This window comes from Apis mellifera, linkage group LG9, assembly GCF_003254395.2.
Source record: "Apis mellifera strain DH4 linkage group LG9, Amel_HAv3.1, whole genome shotgun sequence".
Classification (NCBI taxonomy): Eukaryota; Metazoa; Arthropoda; class Insecta; order Hymenoptera; family Apidae; genus Apis; species Apis mellifera.
The window spans coordinates 1,906,437-1,923,267 of NC_037646.1; the positions used below are offsets into that span (position 1 = coordinate 1,906,437).

General features: G+C 21.7%; 4 protein-coding genes across 4 annotated transcripts; 1 reads left to right on the forward strand and 3 right to left on the reverse strand.

Annotated features, from left to right (window-relative positions):
* Positions 1 to 854: 854 nt before the first annotated feature.
* On the reverse strand, positions 855 to 3,295 carry LOC726239 (putative lipoyltransferase 2, mitochondrial). Its single transcript, NM_001242441.1, is given in 5 exon segments — positions 855 to 2,230; positions 2,311 to 2,412; positions 2,612 to 2,756; positions 2,830 to 3,054; positions 3,173 to 3,295. A coding segment is annotated over 1 exon segment (711 nt). The 5' UTR covers positions 2,079 to 2,230; positions 2,311 to 2,412; positions 2,612 to 2,756; positions 2,830 to 3,054; positions 3,173 to 3,295; the 3' UTR covers positions 855 to 1,367.
* On the reverse strand, positions 855 to 3,295 carry WRNexo (WRN exonuclease). Its single transcript, NM_001242440.1, is given in 5 exon segments — positions 855 to 2,230; positions 2,311 to 2,412; positions 2,612 to 2,756; positions 2,830 to 3,054; positions 3,173 to 3,295. Coding segments are annotated over 5 exon segments (555 nt in total). The 5' UTR covers positions 3,193 to 3,295; the 3' UTR covers positions 855 to 2,167.
* Positions 3,296 to 5,892: 2,597 nt separating this feature from the next.
* LOC413692 (protein fem-1 homolog B) lies at positions 5,893 to 9,744 on the reverse strand. Its single transcript, XM_026442835.1, has 9 exons — positions 8,837 to 9,744; positions 8,400 to 8,740; positions 8,175 to 8,335; positions 7,864 to 8,024; positions 7,621 to 7,764; positions 7,320 to 7,549; positions 6,831 to 6,947; positions 6,422 to 6,528; positions 5,893 to 6,218 (listed from the first exon to the last, which is right to left on the reverse strand). Exons 1-9 carry the CDS (start codon positions 9,380 to 9,382, stop codon positions 6,061 to 6,063), a joined length of 1,965 nt encoding a protein of 654 aa, XP_026298620.1. The 5' UTR covers positions 9,383 to 9,744; the 3' UTR covers positions 5,893 to 6,060.
* Positions 9,745 to 10,819: 1,075 nt separating this feature from the next.
* LOC550940 (ATP-dependent RNA helicase DHX8) lies at positions 10,820 to 15,171 on the forward strand. Its single transcript, XM_623286.6, has 6 exons — positions 10,820 to 11,071; positions 11,260 to 11,345; positions 11,426 to 12,157; positions 12,237 to 12,478; positions 12,565 to 12,869; positions 12,964 to 15,171. The coding sequence occupies exons 1-6, from the start codon at positions 10,978 to 10,980 to the stop codon at positions 15,081 to 15,083; spliced, it is 3,579 nt and encodes a 1,192-aa protein (XP_623289.1). The 5' UTR covers positions 10,820 to 10,977; the 3' UTR covers positions 15,084 to 15,171.
* Positions 15,172 to 16,831: the final 1,660 nt, after the last annotated feature.

Consider the following 16,831-nt stretch of genomic DNA (forward strand, 5'->3'; position numbering starts at 1 on the left):
ATTTTATCTAATAATTAGATTTAATTGCAAAGAAAATTAAAAAATTTTTAATATTAATCTACTAAATAAAAAGACATTTATGAATAGAATTCAAAAAAGATTTAAAAAATTATTTATTTTTAAAAAATTATTTTTTTCTAATTATAAAATACAAACAAGAAAAAAATTATTGAAAAATAATTAAAACTTTTATAAAAATAAATTAATTTAATATAATTATCAATATTATTAGCATATCTATAAAATATTAAAATAATTAAAATTATTTCTGAAAAAAGAGCTTATAAATCTAGAGATCATTTTTTGGTAAATTATCTTTGTTACAAGTTTAAAAATATTTCCCTAAAATTTCATTTTAACATATGACAATTGATATAAATGACAACAATTGAAATAAATGGAATTTTGTTTAATTGTATATAAGTGATGTAGATTGTATCAAGATCAAAAAGCATTGTAGAATAGTTCTACAGCTAGAATAGAAGGAATAATTTCGACGGAAAGAAATATATTTTTTCATCCCAAAAAATTAAAGAAATTATTTTGTTTATCGCATATTTTATACATTGCATATGAAAAATGACAAATTTAAATGTAATATCATATATTATTTCTATAAATAGCAAAAATATTTCAAATAAAATTGTATGATTTTATAGGAAACATATGATAATTATTTGAGATAATGCTGAAAAAAATCAAATTTGTAAATGTTGTTTTTTATTATATATTCTAATAACTTATATTGAGATATATTCAAAATATTATCTATCTATTTTTCATAAATCAATGTTAAATTATTAACTTTCAAAGTTTATATGCATCTCAATAAAATAAAAAACGAATTAATCAAATTAGGATTATCTATTTATATTTTTCAGCCATAAATATTGGTCACACAATCAAAGAAATAGTTAATCACAAAACATGATTATTTAAATTTAACTAACAGATTTAAAACAAAGAAATCTTTTCGCTATATCTAGCAATTATAATTAAATTTGAATTATATCATTTATTATTTATATCTAATATATTATTTTTCAAGAATATATTTCACTATATTTCATTCATATTTTATTATGTAAATACTTATATAATTTATATAAATATAAATGATACTTACATTAAAAATTATATAATTATACATTAAAAATATTATATAATTTATCATAAAGTATTCTCTTTTGTATTTTATATATATATGTGTGTGTGTATATTAGTAAAGAGATTGCATAATAAAATATAATATATTTTATGAAAAAAAAATGTAATTTTCAAATGATTAAATATTTTTGTAATCAAAAATATTTTTTAATATATTTGAAATCATTATTTATTATTTTTGAAAATAAATAAATGTTATATTAACATATACTATTATTGACAAGTTTAAGTAATTGAGAAGATTCTTCAACTGAATATTCAATTAATGTACATTCAAACTGATCTTGAAAAACATTTTGAAATAAAGGTAATACATCTTGAATAGTAACATTTCTATTAAGTTCTTGACTAATACTTGTTACGCCCTTTCCTTCAATACCACAGGGAACAATATGATTAAACCAACTTAAATCTGTATTACAATTTAAAGCTAAACCATGTGTTGTTATATAACGACATCCATGAATACCAATAGCACAGATTTTTTTATCATTTATCCATATACCAGTATCAGAAGACTTTTCACCTTTAATACCATATTTTGCACATAAACGAATAATCATATTTTCTATTTGACAAACATACCATTTAATACCATTTTTAAATTGTTTTAAATTTAATATGGGATATGCTACTAATTGTCCAGGTCCATGAAAAGTTATAAGACCACCTCGATTTGTTCTAAAAAACTCTGCACCTAAATTTTTTAATCTCTCTTCTTCTTCTATTGTATAGATTTTATCTCTAATTCCTACTGTAAATACTGGATTATGCTCAATCAATATTAATGTATTACAATTCTCATCTTTTAATTTTTGATGATGTCGATCAGATAATATTTTTTGTAATTTAAGGCCGGAATTATAATTTAATCTACCTGTCCACAAAACTTTGATTATTTTTGTAGACATAATGAGACAATATATTGTAATTATATTTTTTCAAAATTTAATTTTTTTTACTATTATACATAATTTTAATATTTATTAATTTCAACATTTTATATCATATTTTTTTTAATATCAGTTTGTTTTTGTATAATTGTATGTAAGAGCCAGGAAACCTAAAAAAAATATAAATATATTTAATGTTAAAATTAGAAATTAAAAATGATAATATTAATAATAATAGTGAAAAATATACATAGGCATCTGTTGCAGCATATATTTTTTGTTCATTACTTAAAGGATATAAATGCCATTTACTTTTTCTTACTTTTGGATCTTTATTAAGTTTTCTTTTTAGCTAAAATCAAAAAAATAATTAAATTGTTAATAAATCAGAAATTCTAATATATTAATAATATAAATATATAATATAATAACATAAATAATTAAATAATTAACAAAAAATATTAATCCCATTTCATATTTATTATTTTCCATAATAATAAAGAATATTAGAATATTGGATTAAAAATTTAAAATGTATATAATAAACTAACCAAATATGCTGTTAATTTTTCTAAACTCCATCGACAAGACCTATTTAATATTTCATTTGCAAATTTACCACTATCAATACAATTATTTTCAACAATTTTAGAAGCAGGAAATTCTTTAAAATCTCTGCCTAATTTCCAAATATCACTGTAAAGAGATAAATTATGAAAAATTTTGTTATATAATTTGTATTATAATAATGCTTTATTAATTAGCATACTTCTTTATGTTCACTCCAACTAATCTTACTTTTGGATGACTTAAAAGAACTACAAATGCTGCAGGTAATTTTTTTAATGAATATATATGCAATAAATAACAAATAGTTTCATTAAAACAAATTTGTGCTAAAGCTGTTTTTCCACTTCCTGTATGAAAATTAAAAGGCCATTCCAAATCAAATCCTATTAATATTTCTTTATGATTAGAATTTTCTATTTCTTTTCTAAATAAATTATAGAAAAATGTTCAAATAATTAATAATAACATATTAATATTTTGTTTTTTATATTACATATTTCATATTGTTTTTAAAATAATTTAAAAATAATTATAAATCTTACATAATATCATCACAAATCATAGCACAATCATTAAAACCACTGACACAATTAACATATCCTTTAAATTCAATTATTGGAAATTTGGATATATCAACTTCTTCCTTTGTAAAAATTTTATTTTGCGATTCTTCCTATTGAAATATTTGCAATTTATATTAAACTTCAATAATATTTATAAATATAATTGAATTTATTATAATTTAAAATAGGTTAATGTATGCATTATAACATCAATTATACTTTATAATAAATATTAACTTATTATACTAATCAAATTAAAAAATTAATATTAATACAAATAATCAATAATTTTTAAAATAGATTTTTTATTTTTTTATTATACAGTAATTTAATTCTCATATATGATATCAATGTTATATTACATGTATATCAATATATATTATATAATTAAAAAAATAATAAATAATATTAACCTCTTTGAATTTATTAATGGAAATTATTTGTTGAGAATTACATGCAATCATTATTAAAAAGAAAATTTTATTAATAAAATTTAAAATTTAAATGAAAAAATATTTTTTATTTATTCACAAAAATATCTTTTTTATTTTAATTTTATACCTTACTCAAAAGCTATTTCTATTGGCACTTGCTAGCTATTATTGGCTAACAAAATAAAATGTATTCATCAATACTAACTTTTACTATAGTTTTATGAAAATAAACAAAAAAATTAATATATAAAAAAATAATTTTTTATTTTAAATTTTAGCATTCTAAATCAATTATAAAATCTCTGGATTTCAATCATATGGTTTGATATTATTTTATAATTTTTTTTACTTAAAAATTAAATTATCATTTATGGATAATTATTTTGTTCTTAATGATGTAATTGATTAAAATGTAATAACTCTAAACTAAATGTATAATATAATTTAAATTTATTTTTTTTAATGTTTCAATTAAATAATAAATTAAAAAAATTATAATTATAAAATTAAAATTATAATTTAACAAATAAATAAATAGCTTTAATCTTGAGATTATAAATAATAAATTTTACAATTTAATTTTTAAAATCTAAATTTTACAATTTCAATCAATTTTAAAAACACTTACTTTCTTTGAACAATAATAATTCTAATTTTTTAATTTTTATTATTTAATATTTATAATTTATATTAACAAAATAATATTTATATCCAATGATAAAAAAAATTTGATTTGATTAAATTTATTGGATAATTTTTTGTTTATATTTTAATTTTAATCAAATTATAATGGGAATAAAAGGAAAATTTTGATCTCTTGATTGAATTATATTTTATGAGATTTTACTAAATAATTTTTAAACAAGTAATGAATAAATAAAGTGATTTCGAGAATGTATGGAAATTTTAACAATATGTCTGGAAGAATCTTTGATGCACAAATAAACCGTTTTTATTATAAAATCAGAGTCCTTTTCTTGTACATTATAGTTTCTCTTTTATGTATTTGAATTTAAATCATAATAATTTATTAATTTTATTTAAATTAATATGTAATATATATATATAGCAAGATCTGTTCATAATTATAATTTATATAAATATATATATATTTTGAATGTTGAAAAATATAATTTGAGATCACATCTAATTCCTCTGAAATTCTTATATTATAAAAAAAAAAAAGAATTATACAAAAGATCTACTAGAAAATAATATATTATTGATGAAATACATGAAAAATTACAAAAAACATTACAAAAAATCTTTTCTATTTTTGTTATTGATTGGCAATTATCAATTGCGATCATTCTGAACAATTTATGAGTACTATATATTTATTATATTAATACCGTATCATTTATTAATATCATACATACACACATACATACATTTATTAATATATATACATACTTATATATAATCATGTATATATATATATATATATATATATATATATATATACATGATTAAACTATACATTATTCATTCATATCATATATACATTTAATTACAATTTATAATATAAATTTAATATTACAATATTGTTCCAAAAAAGTATATCGCTCAAGACTAGTTTAGTATTTTAACTCAAAAAAATGAAAAAAAACAGTGATACAGAAGTGGAAAGAACGAATGAACAACAATAACAACAAATTATAAAGTAGTCTGTGGGCAAAAACATTATTTTTTAAAAAAGAATTATAAAACTTTTTTCTGTTACTAAGTGATTCTAAATAATATAAAGATTTATAGCTTCTCGCTTTTATAGATTTTTCATTTTTTCATTTTGCGGGCGATTTAAAAAAAAAAAATAAATAAAGATAGTAATGCTCTTTTGAATTAGATGACTGTTACTTTTTTTGGAACAATGCTGTATTTTATGTATAATTTATAATATATTTATTTTATATATAAATCACATATGTACATTATAAATGTGTATTTCTTTTTTAATTATTAATTAATAATACTATTGTATGAAAGAAAAAATTCTTGAAAGATATGATATATTCATATGATAAAAATTTGATATAAAAAATTTGATATTAAATAATCTAAAATTAATAAATATTAATTTTTTTTCTGTTTAGTAATTAAAAGATCATTCATATCTGTAAATTTTTTTTGATTTAAGAAATTAAATAATTAAAATCAATAATTAATTTTATTTCGTTTTATCTATCAAAAACTTGTAATATTTTTCTTATTTTAAATTCATTACCTGTATATAGTTAATGTAAAAATTTTTTTCATATAATTGTTTTGTTAATAAAAAATCTTATTAATCAAATAAGAAATTATTAAATAATTTTAAAAGTTGCATTATATTCTCAAAAAGCTCACGCGTCAAGAATAAATAATTTTAATTGATTATATTTAATATAAATATCTATGTAACATATCTATTACTGCTTCATTTAATAATTGCTTTTAACCTTGATTAGAGCCAGGTCCATGAAGTTTAATAAAACTTTCCAAAGAACGTGGTACATTTCCACAATATGATAAATTATAAGCATTTATTGCTTTTGCAGCCATACATTTTAAAGATAATTTTGTTTGAGTCCTTAATATTATTTCTGCTACACCTATATGAAAATAAAATTGATATAATTATATTAAATTTAATAATTTAATAATTTAATATATTTAACAAAATAAATTATATTCATTAATATTACATAGATTAAAATCAAATTTATTGTTACAATTAAAAAAATTTTAATTTTATTTTTTAAATAATTTAAATTTAAATAATTTATATTATATGTTTAAATTTATTTGAAAAGACCTGTAGTGACAGCATCATATGGAGTTTTTCCATTGCTATTTACTATGTCCATATGAGCTCCAGCTTCTATAAGTGCCATAATAATGGAATGAAGAGTCATAAAATCGCTGTAAAATTTTAAATATGATATAATAGAAAATAATATAAAATTATAAAAAATAATATTGTAATATTGTATTTGAGAACCAAATGAATTTAAATTCATTTTTTTTAATTTTAATATTATTTTTTTTTCAAAATAATTGAAGATTTAATATGAACAATTTTAATGTTACTAATATATGATCATTGTTGTTTTTATATTTTATTATATAAATAACGAAAAAAATCACTTTGATTCTCAGATACAGAATATAGATATATATCTATATCTAACTATAGAAATTTAATTTATTTAATAAAATTATACCTAATAGGTTCTCTATAACTAACAATAATATGTAATGGTGTATTTCTTTCATTATCCATTGCATTTACATCAGCACCACAAGATATAAATAATTTAGCTGTTGCAGCACAAGGAAATCTGTAAAAAAATTCACTTCAGATATCTATTTATACAAAAAATAAAAATGTAAAATGCTACCTTTTAGTAAATTGATACAAGTTAGAAATAACTGTATATGAATATATGAAAAATATTTTTGCATATAATTTGAAAATTAAATCGTTATGTATAAAAGAAAAATTAAAATGATATCTTTAATAACATATTTCAAGTTTATTGAAATATCAAAACGACAATACATAATAAATACGTTTATTGATATTAATGATATCATATATTATCAAATGTAATAAAAAAAAATTTATCTTATAAACTTATAAATACATTTATAAATATTTATAAATTAATTATAATTATTTAAATATAAATATATTTATTTTATAAACTTACTTGCAAACATAATTAGTATGAAAATCATCTACAACAGTAGCCGCATTTACAGCAAGATGTAATAATGTTTGACCATCTTTTAAATGTAATCGTAGAACACAAAGTTTATGAACTAAATGATATGCCTTATTTTTATCTTGTTCTTCATATTTGTTCTCATTTAATGTTAAAAGTTTTGTTAATATTGTTACTATATACAATGTAGTTGTAATATTTGATTCAATCTCCTCCTGCAATTTTTAATTTGTAAAAGCCATTTCATAATTTTTAATTCAACACATAAATCAATTTTTTAATTTACAATATGTTGTTCGATATCTTCCTCAGAACCAGGATTATTGACTTTAGCTTTATTACGAGTAAGTTCTGTTACACAGGCTTCTAGAACATTCAATACATGAGAGAGATCAAGATATACTTCTATATCTATCATTTGTGAAAATACCTACAAAAAGATATAAAATAGAAAAAAAAAATAATATAAAAAAATAACAATTGTTATTTTACAACAATAATTATTTGATAAATAAAGATTTAAAAATACCTGTGCAAATCTTAAAAGATCTTTTATAACTGACATATTATTTAACTGTTTCAAGTATAATGCATGAAGCCAGAGATCTATACATTTATCAAATCTAGCACTATCTGCAAAAACTGCTCCTCTAAATACAATATGTTGTGGTAGTTTTGGATTATGTTGTCCTAATATTGAAATAGATTAAAATAAAATGATTAAAATAAAAAAAAATAAAAAAACTCTTTTTATATATATATATATATATATATATATATATATATATATATATATTTATTGGTTATCCTAATCATTATTTATTAGAATAAAATTCAAACCTAATATCCTTTCTCGTATAGTCAATGATTCCATATGCATATAATATTGATTATTTCTAATACTTCTCAATTTTTCTGGAGTCTCACATTCTTTCCAATTATCATATGCTTTTATACCTTCACCTAATTTTTTATAAATAATATTTCGTCGATCTTTAAATCTATAACATTCAAGAATTAGTTAATTGATTTTAAACACTTTATAAAATTATGAGTACTTTTTACCTATATTTCATTGCTTTCCATAAATATTTATATGCTAATATTAAACAATAATTGCGTTCATCATTAGCATAAGATGCGCCAAGAAGTTCATAAGCTTCAATTGTTTCTTCTTTAGTAAGTTTCACATTTTTTATTATATATTCTACAACTTCAGCTCTAGTCCGTTCAGCTGCTACTGTCAATGGTGTCATTCCATTAGTATCTTTTGTCATATTTGTTCCATATTTTAATAATACGGATACTATATTAGTATATCCACGTTCAGCTGCTAAATGTAATGCAGTAGTATCACAATTTGCTTTTTCATTTGGATTTGCACCTTTTTGCAAAAGAAATGTCACCTGTTAGAAATATAATTAAAAATGCTAAAATTCATACTATAAATTAAATACATAATTTTAACTTATTAAAGTGATAATTATTAAAACAATAATTACTATATCTAAGTGACCCTTATATGAAGCAATCATTAGACATGTATTATTAAATTGATTTAAAATATTTATATCTGCATTATGCTCTATTAAATATTTGACTATATCTAATCGTCCATCAAAACAAGCTGCTCTCAATGGAGTAGATAAACTTTTAGTAGGATGATTAACATTGGCACCAGCTTTTACTAATATCTTCACAATTGTCAAATGTCCTGCACCAGCAGCGCACCATAAAGCAGTTGCTCTTTCAATAATATATCCATCAAATTTAACTGATCCTTCCTGCTCCAAGTCAGGCTTAAATTTATCAAGTAATATTTTAACTACTTTAATACGACCATAACGTGCAGCTACTATTAAAGGTGTACAATGCTGTCCATCATCTTCCAATACTTTTTGATTAATAATAATATTAACCATGTTAGGATCTTGGCTACTAAGAAGATTATAAAGAATAATAGCCATACCATCTTTAGCAGCATAATAAACACGCGTTAAAAATTGTGATATTTGTACTGGATTTTCATTTAATTTAATAGTTTCCATTTTCTCGAATATCTATTTTATAAATTTTTTATATTAAGTATGTTACAAAAATACTTTTAGTATTGTATATAGTTCTCCTTCTTCACGAAATTTGTTGGTCATTCTAACCTTGAAACTTTCATAATATACATTGAATATTAGAAAAATCTTAAATTTCTTTCAAAAGTATATAATATATCAATAATCTTGCAATAATACAATAAAATATTAGTCAATTTCATTCACTTTTTTTTCACTCACTTCTATTTTTATAACAACTTAATAATTATTTTCAGACTTTCAATACATATTAATACTATCATAAGTTCTATTTTAGTCACATTCACTTCATTTTTGAAAACGTTAAACAGAAAATTGAAACAAACATATTTAATTTTTTTTTAATGCCGTTAATTTACTTTGTACTTTAACTTTGATGACATTAAAGAAAATAAACAATATATCAATTTTAAAATTTATGAAAAATATCGTTCATATAAAGCATTATAACATAAAATTTAAAAATATATAAGTTATTTTTAAAAGTTTCAAATTTCTGAGTATATTTAAGGTTGTAAAACATAATTTTATAAAAAATTATAATAATAAAGTACAAACCTCTTTCCCCTTTTCTTTATACTGTAGGACTATTAATGAATAAGTAAGAAGGAAGAAAAGATTGAATGAAATATTTTATTTTATTGATATAATTAAATTTTTATTTTTATTAATCAAAATTTTTTTTATTTATATACAATTTATTGACATAAGAAATGTAATACAAACTTACTTAAAAAATTAATCTTTAATCTTTTAGAATATTTTATTATATTTTTATCACAGTATAATTTCTTTATCATTCATTATATGTCTAACTATATATATCATAATGATTTAATAGATGTAAATAAAACCACGTGATTAAAATTTAAAGAAATCATAAAATTGATTTTTAAGAATATTACAATTTTCTGTATAAAAATATATTATAAAAAGATCAATAATCTTATAAAGTTTTATTAAAAAAAAGAAAAATATTGAATTCAAATATAGTTTCATAAAAATAATCAATTTATAATAAAATGATAGTATCAATTTTGAACAACAAATTAGACAATAATTATAATTAATTTTTATTTTTTTGCTATGAAAAACATAAACATAAACATAAATATTCAAGAATATTTTTAAAAAACGAATAAGGATTTTAAAACTACGTATATGTTTTTCATATTATAGATTTATTTTTATTTTCATTTATATATATATAAAAATATATGTATATATGTATATATGTATATATATATATATATATATATATATATATATATATATTATAATATATACAAACTTAAAATAAATTTGTATTTTTATTTATTTTTCTTTTTTATTATTAGATATTATTCAACGAATTTAAGATATGTAAATTTTAATATCAGAAAATCATCAAGATCAAAAATTATAAGTATTTAAAAATGAACAGAGTTACCACCTTATTCTATTGCAAATTTCGGAATGTCAACTTGAAAAATTATGTTAACTGAAAGTACGAACTATGGTATAAAACTTGACAGTATCGTTTTTTCTTAAAACATATACTATTCTAAATAATAAAAATGGATGAAGTTGCAAAGCTTGAACATTTATCATTAGTATCAAAAATTTGTACAGAACTAGAAAATCATTTAGGATTAAATGACAAAGATTTAGGTAAAAAAAATTATTTTATATAACATAAAACATTCTTCTCTAACCTATTTCATATAGTATACATATATCATATTATATTTTTTGTTTTTCATTATTAATTTTTTTTTATTAGAAAATTTTCATCAATTTTCTTATTTAATGAATCTATTATTTAATTATTATTATTAAATTATTTTATTTTTTTATAGCTGAATTCATAATTCATTTGGCAGAAAAAAATAACACATTTGATAAATTTAAAAAGGTTCTTATAGAAAATGGAGCAGAATTTTCGGTAATAATGTATAAAACTTAATTTTTTTCTTTTTCAATTTTATTTTTATATATTTTAATATTTAATTGATTATTTTTTAGGAATCTTTTATGGCTAATCTGTTAAGAATAATACAGCATATGAAGCCAACTAAGTCTCAAGAAAAATTATCAAAATCTACAATAAAACAAGATGAGTTAGCTCAAAAATTTCCTGTTTTGGCTTTACCTAATGAAGAGCCAAAAACAGTAGATGATATAGTTAGTAGTGCTATGGCAAGTTTAGAGGAACTAGCACCATCAAAAAAATCTAGCAAACAGGATAGCAAAAAGGATGATCAATCAAATGATAACAATGATAAAAAAAATAGACATTCTAGAAGAAGTAGATCAAAAGATAGAAGAAAACATAAATCACGTTCACCATATCGTAAAGACAGAAGACACAAATCCAGATCTAGATCTCGTTCAAAATCACGAGATCGATCAAGATCTAGAGACAGAAGACATCATAGATCTCGAGATCGTAAAAGGTCTAGATCGAGAGATAGAAAATTTCATAAGGATAGATATTCTAATAAATCTGATCGATCTAGATCACGATCTGTAGAGGAACTTTCCATGGATCCAGAAGTTGGTAAAATTTATTCAGGAAAAGTAGCTAATATTGTACCTTTTGGTTGTTTCGTTCAATTAGAAGGCTTGAAACGAAGATGGGAAGGTTTGGTTCATATTTCACAATTAAGAAGAGAGGGAAGAGTTGCAAGTGCGAGTGATGTAGTATCCAGAGGACAGAAAGTGCTTGTAAAAGTTCTTAATATAGGTGGACAAAAGGTATGAGAATTTATAAAATAAAATAGATATTTCACGTTCTTTTTATAATAATTTAATAATAATATAAAAATTTTAATAGGTTTCTTTAAGCATGAAAGATGTTGATCAAGAAACTGGTAGAGATTTGAATCCTGTTGTAACTGTTACCAAAACCGAAGAAGATGAAAAACATTTAAGAAATCCAGATAGACCTACTTCTTTGTTAGAACTTCAGGGTAATTGGGATGAAGATGAAACTTATTCTAGGAAACGAGTGCAAAGATTATCATCTCCAGAAAAATGGGAAATTAAGCAGATGCTTGCTGCTTCTTGTATCGATAGGTATTGTTTAAAATTAATTAAATAATTAAATTTCATAATATAGTAATTTCATAATTTGATTTTTATTTATGTTTTTATTTATATAGGAGTGAATTGCCAGAATTTGATATGGAAACTGGAATTCTTCCACGCGAGGATGATGAAGAAGAAGATGTTGAAATAGAATTAGTGGAAGAAGAACCGCCATTTTTGCATGGACATGGAAGAGCTCTTGGAGATTTAAGTCCTGTCCGTATAGTAAAAAATCCTGATGGTTCTTTAGCACAAGCTGCAATGATGCAGAGTGCTTTAGCAAAAGAAAGAAGGGAACAAAAAATGTTGCAAAGAGAACAGGAAATGGATTCTGTCCCAACAGGTCTTAATAAAAATTGGATTGATCCTTTACCCGAAGGTAATCAATTTATTTTTTTGTATTTTTATAAATACTTTAATATAAAAAATAATATTTACATTAAGAGTACATTAAATTTTCATAAATTCTATAGCTGAAAGCAGAACTTTAGCTGCAAACATGCGCGGGATTGGCCTTCAAACTCAAGATCTTCCCGAATGGAAAAAACACGTTATAGGAGGGAAAAAATCTTCCTTTGGCAAGAAAACAAATTTAACTCTTCTTGAACAGCGTCAGAGTTTACCAATATATAAACTCAGGGACGATTTAGTTAAAGCTGTTACTGATAATCAAATTTTGATTGTAATTGGTGAAACAGGATCAGGAAAAACTACCCAAATTACACAATTTTTAGGTGAAGCAGGATTTACTGCTCGTGGAAAGATCGGTTGTACTCAACCTAGAAGAGTAGCAGCTATGTCAGTTGCTAAAAGAGTGGCGGAAGAATTTGGTTGCCGTTTAGGACAAGAAGTTGGTTATACAATTCGTTTTGAAGATTGTACTGGACCAGAAACTAATATAAAGTATATGACTGATGGTATGTTGCTTCGAGAATGTCTTATGGATCTCGATTTAAAAACATATTCCGTAATTATGTTGGATGAAGCACATGAACGGACTATTCACACGGATGTTCTTTTTGGATTATTAAAACAAGCTGTACGCCGTAGACCGGATCTAAAATTGATTGTTACAAGTGCTACTTTGGATGCTGTAAAGTTTTCTCAGTATTTTTTTGAAGCACCCATTTTCACTATTCCTGGCAGAACATTCGAAGTTGAAGTCATGTATACTAAAGAACCTGAAACAGATTATTTAGATGCTGCATTAATAACAGTAATGCAAATACATTTAAGGGAACCTCCAGGAGACATACTTCTATTCCTGACTGGTCAAGAAGAAATTGATACAGCTTGCGAAATTTTATATGAACGTATGAAATCTTTAGGTCCCGATGTGCCTGAATTAATTATTTTACCTGTATATTCGGCACTTCCTTCAGAGATGCAGACCAGAATATTCGAACCGGCTCCACCTGGTTCTAGAAAAGTAGTGATAGCCACTAATATAGCGGAAACGAGTTTAACTATTGATGGAATTTATTATGTAGTTGATCCGGGATTTGTTAAACAAAAAGTGTATAATTCTAAAACTGGAATGGATAGTCTTATAGTAACACCAATAAGTCAAGCAGCTGCAAAGCAAAGAGCTGGTAGAGCTGGAAGAACTGGACCAGGAAAATGCTATAGACTTTACACAGAAAGAGCTTACAGAGATGAAATGCTTCCGACGCCAGTTCCAGAAATTCAACGTACTAATTTGGCAACCACAGTATTGCAATTGAAGACTATGGGTATCAATGATTTATTACATTTTGATTTTATGGATGCTCCACCTGTGGAGTCTCTTATTATGGCTTTAGAATCTTTGCATAGCTTAAGTGCATTAGATAATGAAGGTTTATTAACCAGATTAGGCAGAAGAATGGCAGAGTTTCCTCTAGAACCTAATTTATCCAAAATGCTCATCATGAGTGTGCATCTTCAATGTTCTGATGAAATATTAACTATTGTCAGTATGCTATCTGTTCAGAATGTTTTTTATAGGCCAAAAGATAAACAAGCTTTAGCAGATCAAAAAAAGGCCAAATTCAATCAACCAGAAGGCGATCATTTAACTTTGTTAGCAGTTTATAATTCTTGGAGAAATAACAAGTTTAGTAATGCATGGTGTTACGAAAATTTTGTACAAATTAGAACATTAAAACGCGCTCAGGATGTTCGAAAACAATTATTAGGTATAATGGATAGACACAAATTGGATGTAGTATCTGCTGGTAAGAACACTGTAAGAATTCAGAAAGCTGTTTGTTCTGGTTTCTTCCGAAATGCTGCAAAAAAAGATCCTCAAGAAGGATACAGAACTTTAGTAGATAGTCAAGTTGTCTATATTCATCCAAGTAGCGCATTATTTAATAGACAACCAGAATGGGTCATTTATCATGAATTGGTACAAACAACAAAAGAATATATGAGAGAAGTGACAACTATAGATCCGAAATGGTTAGTAGAATTTGCTCCAGCATTTTTCAAGTTTAGTGATCCAACTAAACTGAGTAAATTCAAGAAAAATCAAAGATTAGAACCGCTTTATAATAAATATGAAGAACCGAATGCTTGGCGAATATCAAGAGTTCGAAGAAGGCGTAATTAATATTTATTATATATATATATTTGTAAATAATATTTTGTACAGTCATTAATTAAGAAATAACATATGAATAAATATTCGTATATATAAATTTTTTGTTTTTTTTTTTATGTATGATATAAAAATACATTTTTATTATAGAATAGAACGTTATTTTCTGTAGATAATTTTAATAATATTTGATATTTAATTGAATTGAATTATGAATATTTCATATATAAATTATACAAAATAATTTGAGGCAATTATCTTCTATTGTAAATTCATAACTTTCATTTTATGTATATATCATATATAATTATCAAATGCATATTTTTCAAATTTCGGAAAATATTAAGACAAAATATTTTTGAATCGATTTTAAAAAGTATAATATAAGCGATACAGTTTTTTGATTTTAGTATAATTGATTAATATAATATACATGTGATATTTGTAAGTATAGAATTGATTATATTAGTGATTATTTTTTACATTTGTTTTTAAAACTAAAATGATGAAATGCCTTGGAAAACAGAAAAATACAAACAAAATATATAATTATCATATTTTGTAAATTTTTTTCTCATAACAAAAATTATTAAATTCATTTACTTAAATAATTAAATAAATTTTAATAAAATGATGTAATTTCAATTTATTTAAAAAAATAGATAATTATTTAAAAAGATCACAATTTTTAGTAATCTTCAAATATGTTGTAAAAAACATTTTAAATAATTTTTTTTTATATACATAAGCATTATTCGATTTTAGTTTTTGAAATATTGATAAAAATTTTTTATATTAATATTGAATTTTGTCTATATTAATAAGCCGTTTTCACTAGAAGTATCTATTCATAACAGGCATTCATTCGAATCTGCGGAATACGAAAATAAAATAATTTTTGAGCAATCAAAATTATAATAACTAAAATTTTTTCGTTATATACAAATTATAAAGGAAATCTTAAAAAAGTTTTCATTCGTCCATCTATAATAAAATAGATTTTCGACCACGTATATATAAATATACATAATGTAAATATATATAATATACAATATGTATATTATTGCTACTCTTAAATTACACACTGATTCATATGATATTACGGACATGTTCGTATAAGCAATGTTATAATGATAAAAATTTTTAAAATAATTCAACTAAAGTCGTTAGTTACATGTAAAAAAAAAAAAAAAAAAAAGAAAACGAATGCTTTAAAATTATTCAAAATGAAGTTCTTCATATTATATTTCAAGTCCATTAAAATTAGCGAAAAGTTAATTGACAGATTGATTAAATTTGATATATATTTAGTATTAGCATTTTTGTAATGCCTGAGAGTTATATTAATTTTAACTTACTCTTTGAATGCAAAGCACTTAAGGAATGAAGAAAAATTTCAATTAACATTAAATTATATTAAATATTTATTTTGATTTTTTGAAATTAAAACTTATATTTTTTATTTCTTAAACACTATTAAAAAAAATTTTTTAGTAAAAGTAAATATAAAATTTAATAAAAAAATGTTATATCTTTCAAAATAAAATTTAATTATTTTATATATTATGTTAATTGATTAATTATTTAACTTTAATTATATTTATATGTATATTTTTTGTATTATTTAATTTTTTATATTGTATATATATATATTTAGTTTTGATTTATATTGATTAAGAGGATTAATATTGATATTTTGCTAGTCAGTTTTATTTTATGTATTTTCATTTCATTATTATATTTAATGATGAAAATATAAA